Below are 20,581 nucleotides of genomic sequence, written 5' to 3'. Positions count from 1 at the left end.
GGACTGAGTAAAACTATAAAAACCTTTAATCAGGGCAACTTTTGAGTAAAGAATCACATTTTGTTTTAAATAATAAAATTTTCATACACTTACAAACTGTTTCATACACACCATAAAGGAAAAAGTAATATTCAAAGAAACTCAGGTCAAGGAACAGACAAATAAAGATGAGTTATTCCATGCTAGACACATGCACATTATGCTATTTGTGATGAGGATATGGCAAATAATTTATTATATTATATATCATTGCTTTCTTGATGGAAAAGATGAATACCACTATTGCAGGGTGTCTGTTATACAAATACAGGCCTTACTTTCAAGTATACAAGCATCAAAATGTTCAAATCAGTATTTATGGATAAAGGAGTAGGCCTCCAGGTATGATGAGTAGCTGCAATAATATTGAATAAATAGTCAAAAACTGCCAACAAGCAGTAGTCCTCCAGCTATGAATTGGACATGGGACTAAGAGCAAGTAACTAGCACATTATGAAAATTTAGACATACTTCAGTAGTATTATCAAAAGGGCAGAACAAATTAATCTGATTTTCTGTACATACCTACTTGTTGGTTATGGGGAACTATAAACTTTACAAATTTACTGTACTTCTTACCTTCTTGAGAGGTTTTGTTACAGGTGTGTCAGGCCCTCTTGCAGGCATATGCTGTCGCCATACTTTGTATGAATGTTTCGGATCACTTTGTAACCATTTGGCTACATCGACTCTCACCCCTTCTGTTGGTCTGATGGTGGCCAATGCATCAACTGTCTTGTCCTGCAACAACCAGTGTTAAGTGACATATCCACTGGATCCAGTTTCACATTTCAAACTATTTCTTCAAGATTTGTCTTAATATTATCCTTTTACATATGCCCAGGTCTCCCAAGTGGTCCTCACTTCAGGTTTTCTAACTAAAATTTGTGTTTCAAAACCTCCCATCCATGCTGCACAACCCATCCATCTCATCCTCCTTGAACTGTTAAATACCCTAAGAATATTAGGTAAGGAGCAAAAGTTATGAAATTCATCATTCTGAAATGTTTTCCATCCTCCCTGTTAAAAATGAATAGTCTCTTTACCACTCACTTCTCAGACAAGTTCAATCTATGTTTTTCCACAGTATGTGAGACCAAGAGTCAGACCCACAACAGGTAAAATCAGTTTTGTATACTTTAGTCTTTTAAGTTTTTTTTAGACAGGAGAAATGAAGATAGGACAATCTGAACTGAATCACAGAAAGCATTCCTTGAATACATTATACTCAAAAGAAAAGAAAATCACATGTACCTTGTTCTTTTTGGAAACAGGTTGGTCTGGTTTGATGAGGCTTTGCAGGATCTTGAGGCATGGTAAGATAATTGACTGCATGACCACAGGAGACTTGGAGTCTTTACATGCCATAAGGAACAGCTGCATTACACACCTAATGAAGAAACAAACATATTTACAACTACAGGACAGCTTCTGTAAGAAATTAGAAGATACATTTCATTGATTCTCTTTGTACCATATACAAATTATATTAATTTAAATTAAGAAGTATTTGTTACTTGGCAATTTTGAATGAGAGTTTCCATGTAACTACCAATCATAATGAGGTTAGAGTACTGAATTTACCCTAACAATTTTTGTTTTCAAGAGTACAGTATTTCCATACTGCAAAATTTATACACCTAGACTTCTCTCAATGGGAACACACAAACACAGACTGATCATGTGTTGATAAAATCAGACAACATTCATGTATATTTACTTGATCATTAATGAATACAATACTGACCACTAAATTGTGGATGTAAAAGTTTGATATGGGACTAACCAATGTTAAAGTGTAGGACAAGTACAGTGAAACTTCTACCCATCATTCCCTGAACTATCATTTTCCCGGATGCATCGTCTGTTTTGTTCGGTCCCTGATACGTCTCATATAAAATAATGTTACATTTTCTCGCTTCTATCGTTCCTCGAACTGTCGTTTTATCGCATCAATCGTTCAAAAATCTTAGTCCTGGCCCACAATTTTTCCGCACTGATTGTTTCTGAGAAATTATAACAAAATTTACTCAAAGTTTTTAGAATTTAAAATGATCGCTTTAGAGATAAATTAATATCGGAAGACGCACAGCAAGCTTGCCACATGCACGACCAACACCATCGATGAGTCGTGTGACGATCGCGAAAGGTTCAGGAACGCTGAGAAGGGGGAAAACGACGAATACAAGCCCGAAGCTGTGCCGAGGTTTGCCAAAGTACATGCTGCATTGGTGCGCACAATATTTTTGAAGGTGATGAGGAAAACGTGTTGAACATGGAAAGGGCTCTGTTTCGCCTAAAACGTAAAGTTATCCATTAAAGACTCTTTTGGCAAAAAGAAGTAACCTTGAAACAGGTTTTATGTGTATTGTTTTGCATATGCAAAAGAGAAAAATGCACTATTTTAATTTTATCTCATCTTTAATGCTTTCCCGCAACTGTCGTTTTCCCGTATTCATCGTTTTTATTTCTCTCCCCCCCCCCCCCCTCAATCAAAAATGATGCATCGAGGTTTCACTGTATCACAAAATCTCAAACAGGACAGCAGCTATGGATAACATGGATAGTGTGAACATAAACAGAGTTCTGAAAGCTATTACAAAGAATATCTGAATTTCTGCCAATATGAGAATATGAAGAATGTAAAATATAAAACCAGTAGAAATTTTCAGAAGGGTAGGAAGAAAATGGGAATATCTAAAAGACAAAATTAATGATCTTAAACTAATTTAAAGTACAGAGGTAAGAAAATATTTCCTCCTATCTCTCACACGTACCTCAGTTTCTGCTCCCAGCACGAATCTTCTTTCTGTACAAGTGCAGCCAGTAGTGCCATTTCATGCCGCACAGCAAAAGCCAGGTCAGAGCTGGCCACATGACCACGCAGAGTTAAAGCAATGCGATCCATCAGCAGAGACCGCAGGTCTTCTGTTGATCTCGGATTATCACGAGTCAGCACACACAGCAACTGTCTTACCTCCTCTTGAACCTGCACAGCAAATATTCACATGCAATTCATTCATTTCCAATTCTGTGTATGCTTTTGAGTACATTTCATAATAAAACATCTAACAGAGATGAATCTGCCTGTTCAACAATTTTTTCTGCTATTCAACCAAAGAGAACAATGGTTAAAACAGAAGTAGTCTCTGCAAATATTCTCATGTCTACATTCTATGAATGTACAAGTTTCTAAGTAAGTCACAAGAGCCAGATGTATCTCCGTTTATTGATGGATAGTGATACTTTATGATGATGTTAAAAAGTTAGCTACCAGCAATCTTCACACTCACCGCTGTGAAAACCTCAAATCCTACAAGTGGTATTGTTACCATTACTGAACATTTATACATAAATTAAATTATTTGTTTTAACAAAGTGTTTACACACCTGGTAACTTTTAGTGTAGAGCATAAGTGCTAAACATTACTGAAATCTATGCAAGAAGTTCAGAAATAAAATACATGGGCAGATTACAAAATATTGAAGCTGGTCAATTTTAAAATCTACAATACTATGTATTTAATGAAGCAAAAGTAATACCTGAACAGTTCCCCTCCGCAAGTTGTTGTCCAAAAGTTCTGCAATGAGGCCTTGAGCACATAAGGTCTGTCTGGAAGCTGCACTAGCAGCTAGAGCTCGCAAAAGAGTTAGGCAATGTTCAGTTGCAGCTGAAGCACATCCATAACAGTGTCCTATTGGTGGAGGTTCTGAGAGAGACAACATGTTGATTGAACCTGTTGATCCACCCACACTCTGATCTCGTTGGTTGCGATCATATGCCACCAATTCACGCCGACATGCTAGGACACGCTGTACAAAACAGAACAAACATTAAAACTGGTAGAACTAGAAGAATACATATACATTTTTCTTCCATAACTTAAGCTTCTCTAATAATGTAACAAGTTTTCACACATGGCATTTGCAAGTCTTTTCATGCCCAGAATTTTCAGAAAGAAGACGAGGGCAGAAAACATTCATTATAATAACTTTCATCAAGAAGGAAAACTAGCAGGATGATATGAATATGCATTTAAAATAAGATAAAAAATTACTGATATAAAGAACCAAGAATTCATACTTCCAATTCACTATGTATGCCTTCATGGTGTGGTGTTTACTAAGTACCAAGGCCAAACTCCACCTTTACCAAAGACTGAAGACTAAAGAAAAAACATTGGCTAATCTGTATATAACACTACAAATATTTGTGAAGACATTTTTTGTTCCCATCTTTTTTACACTAAAAATTCTACTTCACTTAGAACTCTAAGGATAGTTAAGCACAGATCTGAAACAGGGATCTCCCACTTACAAAACATATTGGTATGCTAATATATATATATACCCATACATAAACACCATCACCAATAACTGTACAGTAAGAAAGAATGAATGGTGCTGAGAAGAATAGATAAATATATGAAAAAGTAGTAACAGGAGGATGGAAAAAATAGACAATTTGAACATTTCAAAATTTGTACTCCATCAAATATTTGAGAAAATTGAGAAGCATGAGAGAGGAAGGGCAAGTAGTATTCATAAGAAGTGAAATTCATAAAACATTTCAGTCACAAAATTTGAAAGCAATGCACCACTTCTGAAAGCTAGGTGTATGTAGGATAATACTAAAATGAACTACAGAAATAAGGTGAGTGTGTGGACAGAATTCAACCAGGCCAAAACATAATCCAGTGACAGGCCCTTACAAGTATCATACTGAATCTTTGGGTCCCAAAAGAAGCTGGGAATTTCTTGACCAGCTGACTATCAGCTTCTCAAAAAGGATTCTGCTCCTTGGAGTCAGTCAGATGTAAACAATGTATTACAGTACTACATTCTGGAACTACAGAACATATCTGGTAGATACAAGGTTAAAATACAGAGTGTACGTTTACAATGTCAATTGACCCTTATACAACAGAAACAGTGCTAGAAGAGAAAAGTTTACTGTCTGCTCCAAACCCTGACACATACCTGGATGATTTTGCTGAGTTCTTCAAATGAGCTCTTACATTCGCCACAGTAGCGCTGAGCCAGAAGTTGGATGGCACGATTAACTTGTGTGCTGCCTGTTGTATTACCCGACTGCACACCTTCCTCCAGTGCTCGATCCAGCCTGTGCTCACTGATCTTAAGTAGCAACAACTGCAACAAGAATATGACTACAAAGGATATTCAACACCTCAAGAACTACAAAAGTGAGAACATTTCATAAATAGTGTCATTTATTGCAATGTAGTAATGCTACTTACAGAAAAGTTCTGCATCAGTAACAAGTAGATCAATTGCAATTTTTGCTGTAGTAAATGCTTATATAGTGCTAAGAATGTTATTGCTACATCTCAATTAATGAAACGTTCTGACTATATCTTCATTACTGCAGGTTTTAACTGGCATATAAAGAACTAGTACATTACCTGACAATAATGATTGGAAAATCTAAAGTAGTAAACACACAAAGACATAAATGGCATGTATGGCTTTATGAGAGATTTAATTCCTTCAAATTCTATTTTCAGGAACACAAGATTAAGAACAGCTGTTTATACAGTACTGACCTCAAGAGTAGGTTTGTTGGCAATAAGCTGCTTATAGACCCGATCAGCTTTCTCCAGAAGAGAGTTGATGGTGGCTACAGTTTTCTTGCGGTCATCATCACTCTCTATGGGGTCAACAGCACAACATGCTCTTCCCGTTAAGGTATAATCAAATTTTGCATATTTACAGAAACCACAAGCATGGCACAGGAAAGGATCTTTTTCATCATAGTTGATTGCCCTGTTAATAAAAGAAATAATCTGATTACAGCTACATTTAACATATAAGAAATAACTTGTTTTTTATTTATGCATTTTAATTATTATATATGAACTGCAATAAAATAAAATTATAATTTCTTAACAAAAGTCACAATTTGAACACAATGGTGGTGGTGGAATACATTTCATTACCATACTGTAATATGAGTAAAGCTACCATTTGCACACCACAACTGGATACATATACAATCCCTTCTCTGCACATTTATTCATTATTCTGTTCTCTTAAGAACTTTCAAAGCCAACTTTTCTACAAACACGTCAAACTGTGTCATAAAACTAAGAGTAAGTATAAATCAGTAACTATACACCTAATGACTCATCTATGTGCATAATTTCCACAATTACAGATTCCTATTGCATTTACCTTTGTCAGATACAACATTACAGTTTTGCATCATTGCCATGAATACAAGTGTTCAGATATAAACATTTTTCACACTCAATTAATACATATTTTTATGTTCTTTCTCCATATATAATCATTCAAATAATACCATTAGTTATCATTAACAAAGAGAAGGTTAAATATCTACTCCACAGAGTGTCATGCTAGTCCTTTCCATTATATACAATTTTCTCAATAAAATGTATATATTTTTAACAAGCCATTCCCCCCCCCTTCCCCCCAAAAAAGAGTGAACATAACCATGTTATTGAAGCACCTCTAAAACCGCCACTTATGATATACAAATTCAGGACAGTACATGAAGAAGCACCAAAGTAATTTCCACCTCAGAAACTCACATGGCCACCACATTGGTATTATCAACAGCAGAAAATTAATAATTACAACAGGGACAGCACCCAGTTTCAAGATTTTCAAACAATGTTTCATAAAAACCCATCAAATGACCAAAAAGATATCAGAGGGAACAAACGAACTGATATAAAGCCTATCTTCATTTACAAAATAAGGAAAGTAGGACATAAATATGCAACTGTACTTATGTTTTTGATTGGTCCTTTGGCACTACTAACCAAATTTCAAGCTTATAAAGGTGAGTTTAGGTTTTTACTGCATTTAAATCTGTTTCATTATTTAATATCAACAGTTACATAATAGCTTCACAAAGTGAGATTACAAATATAACAGCTGGACCTAACGCATTTAATGACCAACTAAACAATTAACATTAGATACTGAAATAAAGAGGAGTACTCACCGACACTTATGGCACTGGAACACATTTTCACCACAATTAGCACAAACACCAGGATTGGCTGGTACAGACGCAGAACAGCGCGGGCACTGTAAAGTCTCTGAAGATGCTTGAATATTCTCATAGAAGTCAGCATATTCAATCATTAAATTACATGCTACAATGGGCAAAGGGAACTCCATTTTTACTTCTGTTTGCCCAGTAGCCAGAGTCACTTTCTTTGCCTTGTGCCACATAGCTACAAAGTAACAGAGATATACAGATCAAAAAATGAAGCTCATAAAATAAATGGACTTCAATACTGCATAGCACAAAATATTTCAAAATATTTAAGAAATTAAAATTATTCAAACCTGATACAACTTTACCAGTCATTTTAGGACTGTGAGACTTTGCAGTAACCATTTGCAAGTGTATCTTCCCATGTTAGCTTCTGGGTAAACAAAACACACTAATATGTGCAAGTCTGTTTCTGTTCTATGGTTCTTTTATTTTATGGATAGTAATATTGGGAAAGTGATGGCACAAAGTGAAAATATTAAAATGCATTCTGAATGTTACTGGTGTGCCACTTTCATTACATCACTCAAAATTTATAAACTACCCTATTCATTTTGATTATCAGTTTTTCATGGTTTTTATCAAAACCCATCTAAAGACTCTGTGACATGAGGAACCTGACCAGCTTACCTGGTTTGTTTTTTAATTCCACAACTGCCTGTACACTACGGTTGTTATAGTATATGTTGATAGTTCGTACCATCTTGGTGCGTTTCAGGTCACCAATGCGCAGTGTAATCTTACTAATGGTATGACTACCAACAAGCTTTACTATCTGTGTAGTAGTTGTGAATTTTGAGTCAATCTGTTGACAACAATACATTACTCAGAATTATAAATATACATGTTCCAAACACTATAAATATTTTATGCTCATCTGGATCTCATGCATAATCAATGAACATTAGTAATAAATTTAAACTCTGCAAGCCACAACATGAGCTGAGCTTTGTTCTGTGGTGCCACGAATGTACTGAAGATACCACATGATACAGACAGCATGTGATACAGTTGCACATTAGTGAATTACCAGAAAACTTCATCTTTCCACAACTGGAAGGAGAGAAAACTGCTTTCCAACAACAAAGTGCAGCATCCTATTTTATAAACTGCATGTTCCCATTTCTTTAGGTTTCATTCAATTCTATCATGGTTAAGAAAACTATAACAGTTTCAAACAAAAAAGTATTTTGTGGACATCTGTATATGTGTCCCGCGTTTACCTAAACATAAGTTATGGCTTTTGTTCTTACTTTACTACTGTAAATAATATGTTGCCTTTATCAAACAGGAAGTACAAATTATTGCCTTGAGAATTTCAACCATCACCCACTATCTGAATGAAAATATTATCTACCATATTTACATGAATGTAAGTAACAGACTTTTTCTGAATTTATACCTGAAAACAACACAAAGTCTTTACCAAAGAGAAGGTACAAATGATCATCTAGAGAATGTCATCCAATATTACATACCCTTTTAACAATACAGTACCTACTGTATGTACCTGAATGTACTGAACAGAGGTACATTTTTTGGTGGCACTATACTGGGACAGTATTGAGAATCCACTCCCCCCCTTCCCTAATTTAAGAGTGTATCTTCAATATGAGTGTTGTCATTTAGAAAGTAAAAGTGCCACTGTCAAGAACCCAGAGAAGTGTCCCAGGTGATAAAGGCTGTAGTTAATGACAGAACATAGCCATGCATGTCAACTCTATTAATATGTATTGAAAATACCTTGACAGAAGATAATTTGATACTAGACAAGGCCACCTCTGGATTGTTGCACACAAGACAAGGTTCACTCTCCAGATAGTAACCATCCAACTCAACAAATTGCGCTAGGTGTGAGTACAGGTTAGCATTTGGATGATGAGCCAGCAGTTGGTTCTGCATGCGTAACACTGCTACAGCTTGTTCCATGTATTCACACATCTGCAACACGAAACCTTTCATTTCTAGTTTGGATGGGTCATAGTTATCTACTGCAGCAGCCTATTAATACTGAAAGAATTATGTACTTCAAGCTAGAAAGGATAGAGCAGTGGTATTCAACCTGGGGTACGCATACCCCCGGGGGTACACGAAGACATCTTAGGGGGTACATGAAATTTAAAAAAAAAAAATTATTTTATGATAAACACTGAATAATCAGTAATGTAATTTAATTTATTTTAGATGTAGATTATATACTATGTATAACTTGAATTACACACCAACAACTTTGGGGGTACAAAGTTGAAGAGAAATTATATCTGGGGGTATGCGAACAAAAAAGGTTGAATACCACTGGAATAGAGTATCTGACTGGAAAGCTGGGGAAAACAATGAAAAATCTATCAAGACAGCAACTGCCTTGGCAGGAACTTGTATTGGGTATTGCTTGATAAAAGTCTCACTGGTTACTGATGAATCACTTTGTTCAATTTCAGCTTCATAGTGAAGTACATACATATTTAAATTTTCTATGTGGAATAATGAATTCATATACTGTTGTGAGAAAATTCTTTAATGAAGGTATTTAAAACTGAGGTAGTCAAATCAGAAACATAGAAACTGATTAGATACAAATGGACATAAAGCAATGTATTGAAGTGAAAGGCTACTATAAAAATCATGAACATTTAATTTTCAAAATAATAATTTGCAAAAAAAGAAGGAAAAAAGAAAGAAAGAAAGAAAGAAAGAAAGGGTAGGGGCTCAACAACCCAAAATATGAGTGTAACAAGTTAATGGCAACAAAACTTTAAATTTCATTAGACTAACTGAAAACTTTTACACTTATGCTGATCACAAATGCTTTGGAACTCTATTACTAATACTGACTCCTTTAAACTGGAAAGGATTCAAAGGAAATTTGTAGCTTTGTGTTACACTAGATTCTTTAATGATGTTTGTGCCTATAATTATGATGATATATTAGTCAGATTAAATTTTTTATCGTTGCATTTAAGGAGGAAGCTTTTGGATGCGCTTTTCCTCATTAATGTTTTTAAAGGCAAAATTAGTTGCTCATCTTTTTTTGATACAGTTAGTCTCTGCATACCCACTAGGTCTATCAGAGACTACTCTACCTTTACTGTACAACGTAATTTCAAGGCTAGTCCCTCTGCCAGATGTGTTTCTGCTGCCAATGCAGTCTGTAGGAGCATCGACATCTTTAACAAAGATCCTGTTTTGCTTACTGATGTCAGTCAGCTCTTTAAACAATAATCATTGTTCTTTTTTATTATTTATTTAGTATAATAATTTATTTTGTATGTTGTTTGTCCAAAATTGAACTGATTTTAATTTACTTATCCATAACATTTAGCTCATTTACTTATTAATTATTTTGCAATAAATTAATATTGTACTTTATATATTCAGTTCTTTGTTTGTTTGCTTTAGCACTGTAAGATTTGTATTGTTGTTAGTGCTTGGCTGTTATTGGCCTTTTCGGCTGTTATCAAGCACTTTAATAAATGAATTGAATTGAATAATTTTCCCCCCACTAAGCCCATGGAGCAAGCCTTTCTTGAAAAACTAACAGCTTGTCAGATTATCAGAAATTTCCCACATTTTATGAAACCCAAAGTTTCGATAGTGTTTGCAGAATTCTGCCACTTAACCAATAAAGAGAAAGATAATCCAGTCCACTCTCAAACCCCATTTCTTTAGATGCATTTTAATGTTAACCTCATATCTATGCCTGTTTCTTCTATTTATCTCTTCCCTTCAATATTTCAGTAAAACCACTTCAGTTATTATTTGTGGTGTATTCTACTGCGTTATCGTGATCAAAATAAAGTAACTGCATCTCACCACAGATTTACATAAACAAGCAAGGAATGCTCACATGTGGTCATAACAAATGTGCAATGACACACAGTAATAAATGGTCAACCTCTTACCACTGTGGCAGTCTTATGGAATAGTCTTTTCATGCTAACTGCCAACCAGCTAAGTTGACTGCTGAAACAAAGAGCAATAACTGTCAGATAAACTGCTCTGTACTGTCAGCCTACCTTCCTCCCAGTCTGTGTCGTTTTGAGTGAGAAATAACCAAGCAGATCAACAAACTGGGCAGCTTTACGTCCATATGCTGGAAGCTGAGGCCACAGCTTCCAAAGCAGGTCCAATATGGCCTCCTGATCTGCAGTAGGTGAGTTCCTGGATAAAAAAAGATTAATTCGTGCTCAAAAATACATCTCCATGTGGTGGATAAATGAATTTCATTTGGTCTAAATTAATTGATGAAACCTTACTTGTATATGGCAAGTACAAGTGCATGGGCATGCCAGCGAACGGTGGTGGCATTTGTCTCTAGAAGGAAAGTTTTAACAAATCGAGCCAGGAGATCATGTGACACCTGCTTGTTTATTTGAGACACCAATGTTATGCACTGTGCTTCCTCAAAGCGTGCTTCTGTATCTGAGTCATCAGATTTCTCCCGATCCTTGCGAGCTGTTGCTGGAAATGGAGCGGCGGCAGCAGACACAGGTGTTGGTGCAGGTGTGCCAGTATTTGTTACTGCAGAAGCAGCAGATGATGGAGGTGGAACTGACCCCATCTGCAGAGTAAAACACAGGAAAATCAGCCCTAAAAACAACCCACAGAAATAAAAAAACATTAATACATACTAACTTCTCTAATTCCAGCAAGTCACTCCCTACTCTAATAATACAAATACAACCTATGATTTTCTGGACTGTTGCAATAAATGGTAATTTATTTCATGCATTTATAAGCTATGACATCTTTGATATTTCTTAACTATATATATGAACTGCCTTGCAATTAACAAAGTATGTGCAGAGAGTGTGTGTAAATGATTATACTGATTTCATTAATGAAGCTATTTTATGTCCAAGGAATAATGGTTCCGAGTATTTAATAGAAGTTGCTTTAAGAATCTTAATGGGGAGATGAAAACCTATTTAATGTAACGTTATATAATGCAAAGATAAAGTAAAGACATTTCTCAGAGGCATTTTAAGTTAACCAATATATTCCTGTTTACTTCATATTATACAGGTGACAATGGCTTAGCAAATACACCATAAATGAATATATTACTTTAATGCTGAATGTCTTTAAAATTAACAGGCAGTTGTATATATTAATGGCCTTGCCATATGAAATTTAAGGTTATGGCAGTAAAGCTTAAAACAAATTTGAAACACAAAACGCATTAGGCAATTACTCCCTCAAGAAATTCATAATATTATGACATTTCATGTGACATGGCAGTAAAAATTGTCCAATTAAGGAATAAAATTCTGTTAATAATATTTAGCAAGATCAAATTTAGACAATCTCTGTTCAGCCAGAATGAAGATAAGGATTTACAACATTCATATTCAGACTTCTAAGTATAACCAAATGTAAGTCCATGACAACTGACCTGTGAATTACTGGTACTACTACTATTGGCCTTAGTGCCACATATCGCACACTGAAGGAGCTGCAGAATGGTTGGAGAAACACCTTCATCTAGCAAGCAGGACACTTGAAGAAGAAATGGTAACACAGATTCCTCATGCACACAAAAACGTTGCCAGTTCCCAGTTCGACTCGTAGCTACCTCAACACAGGCCTTCAGATGTTCTATTAGTTCTACCAACGAGTCATATGGCAATGTAATATAATGTGGCTGCTGCACCTCTGGGTCATATCCACCAGCCTGACAACATGTCCGAACACACTGAAAAGACAAACTCCAGAACATCAACAAAGAATTGTATTACTGTCTCTCATACCTTTAAATTTCTACTGATACATTTATATGCCAATGGAATGTTAGCTACCTCTCTATAACACACAATATTAGACAAGATTAAACATGGATTAAATGCCATGTCATGTAAATAAACAAAGAACAGGTAATTGATGGTTAGTTTTAGGAAATATAATAAAACAGTATGGAGAATGTAAAACTAAAAGTCATGTGAAGTAAAAGCTAATGGTAAAATTGGCCTCTGCCAAAGCACTACACCATGAGGCTGTATAGGTAAAACTCCACACAATCTTAACCTTGGCACCAGATGGAACTAAGTGGGCAGCATTATGCTCTGGCTGCTTTACACTCAAGGAAAGCTTCCAGGTTGGCTCCAGGGCCAGTCTGAAGTAGGTGGTATCAAGGAAAACTCCTGTGTCTACCAAGAATCTAACCACAGACATCCAACACGTAACCAGCCACTACTCCAACTCATAGAAGTCATGAAGTATTTTATTAAACTCTGCAGATTTTTGGACACATGTACCTTTTGAGAGAGTGATCTTCACTTATCCTATAATTTCAATTTACTTTAAGTAACAGCAAACAAGACTGTATATTAGAAATTAATTACTCTTACCTTCATATGAGATTCAAGAGCATGTAGATCTCGCAGTTGTCTGTACTTGTCTTTGTTGCCACATATAAAGAGAAGCAGTTTACGAACTTGTCGACGAACAAATGGAGTCTGATGTGTCATCATGTACTCACACAAGTAGTAATACCAGACCTGAAACAACATGAATCTAAAGTTTGCCCTGCTCACAAATAACACAAATGATTAACAAATGAAATCATTAATCACAGTAGCATAAAGGACTTACAAAATGGTTTGTACCTTCCATGACACTTCAAGCAACCTGCTAATACCACAGGATATACTACATAAGTCAATACTCACTTGTGTTAGACAACAAGGGTATGTTGTGACTTAACACACTGAGCCCCAAACATATGGGGCACAATTATTGTAGCTTATCCATCTTTCAAAAATTACCTTACAAAAGAATCAATTCAGAAGATACATTACTATTGTTACTCCTTTCATGATCAGGTTGCCACTTTGCTGCCGGTAACAATTACTATTGCCAGATGTATTACTTGCACATCAGATGCCTGTAGATGGGTAATTTTCCTGAAAATTACTCATATCCTCAATACTAGATACACAGGTCACTGTCTGTATCTTTAACACCCATATCAAAATTGCTATTATCACCCACAATTTCATTTATTTCATTGCCTTTCAACATGTTTCATTTCCTACATAACCATTTTACAAAGACTAGAACAGCTTCTTATGTAAACCACTTCAGAATAAATTCTCTGGTAGGTCAAGACCTTTCTGTTGGATGGAGGGAAGAAATGTAAGTGTCTACATGGTAACTAGAATATGATGCTGCTAATGATCATCATGGTTGTATTGACACAGAAGAAACTGAGTGAACTTCATCAAAACTTCAATATTATGGTTTTAGGCAGTAAAACATGGTCATGTATATTGTAATATCATGGTTCCCAGTATAAACATGTTAAATCCTTACAGCAGTTAAAATGTAAAAGTAAAATTTATAAGCTTAAAAATATAATCTACTATGAAGACAGAGGTAATACATTCCCCTGAATACTGGTAACCAACAGCAAAATCAAGTGATGTCATAACTCAGAAGGTCACTACTCAGAAGACCACAATCCAACAAAAACAAATTACCTGTTGGAATGTAAGTGGAATTGCAGTGGCATTATCAGCTTGCTTCTGCACTTGGTATGGGAGTCTGAGTGCCATTTCTGTGAGCAGTTGTGGATATGCTTCAAAAACATCACTGGCATGACCTTTGACATACTGGCGCAAGAAGAATGGTGACATATCAGGTGGTGTAGTTGTCATGTGTGACTTCAAAAGTGCACCACCAATCACAGTACCAGCCTCTTCCACGGTGGAACTGTAAGAAAATTTCTTGGCATTACATTTGAAATCTGACTTAATGTACAGTACAGTATTATACCCTTGGTTACTGTCAACACAGCATATTTATTATTGAACTACTAACAGTAGCTAGATGTTTCACTGATTACACTATCTTCAGGCAACATATGAGGCATGATGCAGAGTGTTTTAACATACACTCTCATATTTATTATGTACATTATCACATCAATGTATACTAACAGTAAATTATATGCATGATTTCAGAGGCAACATGTTGCAAGGGTGAATTATTTAAATGATGTAAAACCTTATACAAAACCATTAACAATACAAGGTAAAATGGTTAAGAAATAATAAAACATTCTAATTCTCAGTCTATTTCACCATCATCATATTCACGCTCTATCAGTTTTAGGACTCAAGCCAAAGGATTCAAAATTGTCTGTACCATGAGTCCTGAAGTATAGGATTATTATTTTCTTTAGCATGATTCATACAACTGACAATGCTGTAAGAAAGCAAAAATAAGATTATACTACTATATATATAAGCACGCACATGAGCACACACACACACACACACAAATGTGTAATTCATACCTACTTTACTATATCCATTTCATGGTTATACAGCAAAAAATAATGGACACTCAAAGCATGTTACCTTCTGAATCATGTATTCTACTGATATACAGTGAAACCTCGATGCATCGTTTTCGGCGGGGGTGGGAAATAAAAACGATAGATGCGGGAAAACGATAGATGCGGGAAAGCATTAAATTTTTAAAAAAAAACAATGTTTCTCTTTCAAAGTTACTTCTTTTTACCAAAAAAAGTCTTTAATGGACAACTGGTTTGTCGAAACTTTACGTTTTAGACCAAACAGAGTACTTTCCACGTTCAAAATGTTTTCCTCGTCACGTTCGCTAATATGGGCATAAAAGAACGACTTCACTTTTGCCAATGCAGCGTGTGCTACGGCAAAACTCGGCACAGCTTCGGGCTCGCATTCGTCGTCTTCCTCACCGCTCCCACCCCCTTCGCGATCGTCTAACAAATCATCAATCGTGTCGACTCCGCATGTAGCAAGCTCGCTGTCTACTGCCGCGTAGTCACCAAATTTAACCACGTTTTTCACGGCGCCAAATCTATTCCAGTCTTCGTGAAAGCCATCATGCTCATCCACACTGACGTTAGAGTCTGCTTCTGAGCGAAGTTCACACCCGTAGCCACCTTTGTGAAAACAATTCAGAACAGTTGGTTGGGAGACATGCCGCCAAGCTGCCACTGTGAAATGAATTGCTTGTAGCACGTCAATTTTCATGTTGACATCCTTCCCAGCATCCATTGCACATACAGCTGTTTGCATAAGGCGCTTCTATACAACTGTTTGAAAGATTTTATGATGCCCAAATCAAGCGGTTGCAAGACGCTCGTGCAATTTGCTGGATACTGCACGACTTTCACATTTCGTAGAAATGTCGTGTCCTTCGGATGAGCGGCACAATTATCAACAAACAGCAAAATCTTTCTGCCTTGTGCGCCCATAGAGGCATCCAGAGAACTTAAAAACGCCGTAAAGATGTCTGTTGTCATCCAAGCCTTTTTGTTGGCGTGATATTTCACCGGAAGTTTTTTCATGTTTTTGAAACAACGCGGTTTTCGTGATTTTCCAACTACAATCGGAACCCGTTTGTCACTACCGTCACTGTTAACACACAGAAGAACAGTAATTCCGTGTTTTGAACGTATTCCCCCGTGGCAAGATTCACCTTTCAATGCCAGAGTCCTATCCGGGAGGGCGTTGTAGAAAAGTCCGGTCTCATCCGCATTATAAATGTCCCGCGGCTCATATCCCTCCAGCAGTGTTGGCAGTCTCTCGAGCCACAGCTCCGTTACTTCTACATCCACAGCAGCACTTTCGCCGGCTAACTTCTTGTAGACCATACCATGTCGTTCTTTAAACCTACTAATCCAGCCATTCGACGCTGCAAAATTTTCAATATTCAGTCTTGCGGCTATCGTCTTGGCTTTTTCCCGCAAGATGTTGCCATCAACAGGAATTCCTGAGGCCCGCGATTGCTGGTACCAAGTGAAGAGGACACTTTCTAGCTCACTGAAAGTTGATTTTCTTCCGGATTTCCTTTTTTTGCATGAATTACCGCACTTGTCAGTTTGTTTTCGGATTTCTTTCTTCTTTGCAACTATTGAATTTAAAGTAGATGGTGCTAATCCAAGGCGTTTAGCAATGTCGATTCTTTTTTCAAATGGATTCTTCTCCACTTCTTCTATGATTTTTAATCTTTCTTGAAGAGTTCTGACTTGCTTTAGTGGGCGAGACATGGTACAGGAATAATAACAAAATAATTAACAGGAGTAAGAGGAATAACAAAATATTTACGGGAACCACAACAAAAGTATAGACTGGAACAATAACAGGAAGAATGGAAGTACTGTTACTGCCGAACACGACGAAACGTAGCCGTAGAAGACACTGAACCACTGGAAACGAGATGAACCAGAAGAATGAAAAGTGCCACCAGCCTTTCCTTTGTACTTCTAATAAAAGCATTTGTGAAGAAATTCACAGTGCACATGCCATTTGGCATCCCTGGAACGAAATATGAGTGCACCCTAATTAAAATCGTAAAATTTCTGACAATGAGCACCGCCATTCACTCCAACTATCACCCCTGCACCGCTGACCCCTCATTCCAAAAGGATCTGTGCTGGTTGGGCGACATAACAGGTTACCGCTACTGTGTATTCCAAAAACATTGTGCGTCTTTCGGTATTAATTTATCTCAAAACCCAGCATTTTAATTTCTCAGAAACGATCATTGCGGGAAAATTGTTGGCCGGGACTAAGATTTTTGAACGATCGATGCGATAAAACGATAGTTCGAGGAACGATAGAAGCGGGAAAATGTAACATTATTTTATATGGGATGTATTCGGGACCGAACAAAACGGACGATGCATCCGGGAAAACGATAGTTCCGGGAACGATAGATAGAGGTTTCACTGTAATATGGGAATGTATACAATAATGAAGGCAAGTATGAAAGCAATCTGTATGGCCATAAACAATGTGGACTGAAGATGGTACCGTCACCAAAACATACAGCCACTGCTGCAGAAGTTTAGTAAATAAGCTAAACTGTAACATTCTAAGAGTAAAGTAAAAGCTGTCCCACTATATGCCATGTAGGCACTTGGGGGGAAAGGAGGTATAGCTCCTACTCTTTCTTGACCTCGGCACTAGATGGGGCGAGTGGTCAGCATCATGCCCCCGCCGTGCTTTACCCCCGGGAAAGGACCCCGGTACCCATTGGATAGGAGGTTGGGTGGGCCCCAGAGCCAGTCTGGACGTAGAGGCTAGAGGAAAAATCCTCTGCCCCCATCGGGAATCGAACCCCGGTCGCCCAGTCCATAGCCAGTCACTATACTGACTGAGCTACGCCGGCTCATAACATTCTAAGAGTATGTATAATATTGTACCATGCATACAGCAGAAATTCAAGAATATTATAATCTAAGGAAGTTCATAAAAATAGAAGCTTTCCTGTTTTATATAAATTAAGTTATCACTATTTTCATTGTAAATTGATTAAAAATTACATTCACCATAAAATAAAAAACTGGATCATAACTACAGTACCAGCAAATGCAGTACTCTGATAATTCTCTTATTACACTGCAAGCAATATTCCTAATTAACTTCATAATTTCTAAGTGAACAAGCAGTTAAGTTTTTCAAAGTCTGAATGTTGGAATACTGAAATATCCATTTACTTCTCCTTACCTTTTCCAGTATTGCAGCAGAGCCTTTAAGAGTGTTAGACAGTAATCAATAACACCAGCCTGCAACAACATGATTGCTGTGGTTTGAGACACAAAACTGGAATTGTCTCCAGTTGTTTTGGTGTTTGACTTTGAGCGGGACATCAATACACCTACAAAACACATAGTGCACACATAATGGAAATTAATATACTAACGGCAATGCTGCAAAATTTGAAAGTAGAATTTATTATACCTGTAGTGTTAATTTCATCTCTAATTCTACATACACTGACTGGGTTCAGACAAAAAAGCACACATAAAAGAGCTTCACTAGCATTTTATTTCATCTTAAATAAGAATTTGAGCTTCATTGGCAGTAATAATTTAACTAATAAAAACAAATTAAGTTTGTATAATATATTCATTTTAAGCCTTTACTTCTTTACTTCAAATAAAAACTAATGTGTCTCCACTACAAAGATCACTCAAAGTGCATGTTATATTACCCAATCCGCATGCTCCAATATGTGTAATAAGTACTCACTGAGCAGCCTCATGATAACAAGGTGCACCTCTCGCTGCTTGTTGCGGTCACAGATATTATTTATATCCGGTTGCTTCATGCATAAGTCATTTATAATTGCTGTAAGCAAACTCTCAAGACATGCTCTATCTTTTTCCTCCTCACCATCGAGGTCAGAAGTGAGCATAAGAACAACCTAGAACCATTAAAAATTCCATTCATAAACTTGCAACTCTTATCCTCAATACATATAACTCATCAACAGAAAGAAAAGAAAAACAAACGCACAAAAATTAAAAGAATAACTTCTATACACTACCTTACACAATTTGCAAACTAAAATATATCACCACAATACCATCAGTCACTCTGTGAATGACATCATCAAGTGATAATACATGAACCCTCCTGAAGCAAGAGATATAATCTCAATTTACACATTTCAAAATCAAATGTCACAAATACATCATGTTCAGAGAAATCTTTAAATTAAAAAAATAATTAAGAGTATGCCATCACCGCAAGTGCTGCAACCACCATAATCCTTACTTAACATCATCCTCCTGATCACCAACACTATCCTCTTCCTAGTACCATATGGGTTATAGAATCTGCCTCATAGGTACCCCCATTTCACTAATCCCTCTCAAACACAGAATTCATTTCATTACCTGCATGAAAGGAATGGCTCTAACACCACCAACTTCCTTAAGTTGTGGCACATACTGCTTAAGCCGCTCTAGCATCATAAGTCGTAAACTGTGAAGCTTTGAGCTGTTCTCTGTATCAGGTTCCTGTTCAGGTTCTGGTTCCAGGCCATCTGGATCCTGAGTCTACAAATTCAGTCAGAGAAAAAAGTCAAAGCAAGACTAATAAGATGGCTGGACTTAATTAAACACAAAAGAACAAAAATTCAGTAAATCAGTGTTTACAAAATACATGGCATGAAGAAATTTCATATCACAATGAACAATACAAGCATCACAATATTCTCAGATTTATAAAACGTTTCGAGCACTAACAAATATTCATTATTTGTCTCGAAGAATCTTCCTTTAAAGATGTTAACAATGCTGGGTTTGTGGAACAATGAATGGAATGTATAACAAGGAGTTCATGGAAGAACTCATAAAGCTCATTTCCCTTCTGCACAAACTTTCAGTCCTACAAATCCAGTGTTATTAATGCCATAATTAGGTAATATAAGTTCAGTTTTAAATACAATTAAATTTAGCTGACAGTCTTAGAATCAAATCCTACTCTAATCAGGATCTTCTTTTGCTTGTAATTTTAAATGTTACAGACTGTTGTTGATGTAATAGCAGAAGGCAGCAACAACAGCAGCAACAACAACAATAAAAACAATATGTATTATTCAAGTATAGATTCTGGTATGTTAAATTTGCCAGATATAACATCAAAGTTTCACAGTTGCCATATTTGTAATCTAATTTCACATACCCAGTCCAAAAATTTATTACTTAACACTGTC

General features: G+C 36.4%; 1 protein-coding gene across 2 annotated transcripts in view; it reads right to left on the bottom strand.

Moving 5' to 3' along the window:
• poe (E3 ubiquitin-protein ligase-like protein poe) overlaps positions 1-20,581 on the bottom strand; it is an 87,208-nt gene that overhangs the window by 17,043 nt on the left and 49,584 nt on the right. For both annotated transcript variants that reach the window (XM_087340379.1, XM_087340380.1), the window contains exons 52-68: positions 19,761-19,922; positions 19,111-19,285; positions 18,586-18,736; positions 14,563-14,794; positions 13,432-13,581; positions 12,480-12,779; positions 11,341-11,645; positions 11,101-11,245; positions 8,831-9,028; positions 7,718-7,892; positions 7,031-7,265; positions 5,604-5,823; positions 5,020-5,190; positions 3,583-3,852; positions 2,817-3,028; positions 1,294-1,429; positions 619-780 (exon numbers count right to left, since the gene is read on the bottom strand). In XM_087340379.1, coding sequence (XP_087196505.1) covers positions 619-780; positions 1,294-1,429; positions 2,817-3,028; positions 3,583-3,852; positions 5,020-5,190; positions 5,604-5,823; positions 7,031-7,265; positions 7,718-7,892; positions 8,831-9,028; positions 11,101-11,245; positions 11,341-11,645; positions 12,480-12,779; positions 13,432-13,581; positions 14,563-14,794; positions 18,586-18,736; positions 19,111-19,285; positions 19,761-19,922 — 3,399 coding nt within the window. The remainder of the gene's footprint in view (positions 1-618; positions 781-1,293; positions 1,430-2,816; positions 3,029-3,582; positions 3,853-5,019; positions 5,191-5,603; positions 5,824-7,030; positions 7,266-7,717; positions 7,893-8,830; positions 9,029-11,100; positions 11,246-11,340; positions 11,646-12,479; positions 12,780-13,431; positions 13,582-14,562; positions 14,795-18,585; positions 18,737-19,110; positions 19,286-19,760; positions 19,923-20,581) is intronic.

This window comes from Zootermopsis nevadensis, unplaced genomic scaffold (genome assembly GCF_977971745.1).
Source record: "Zootermopsis nevadensis isolate Lab colony 2312 unplaced genomic scaffold, Znev_1.0 Znev_ptg000061l, whole genome shotgun sequence".
NCBI classification, from domain to species: Eukaryota; Metazoa; Arthropoda; class Insecta; order Blattodea; family Termopsidae; genus Zootermopsis; species Zootermopsis nevadensis.
The sequence above is the reverse complement of the archived record's forward strand: the minus strand, read 5'-3'. Positions and strand labels throughout refer to the sequence as shown.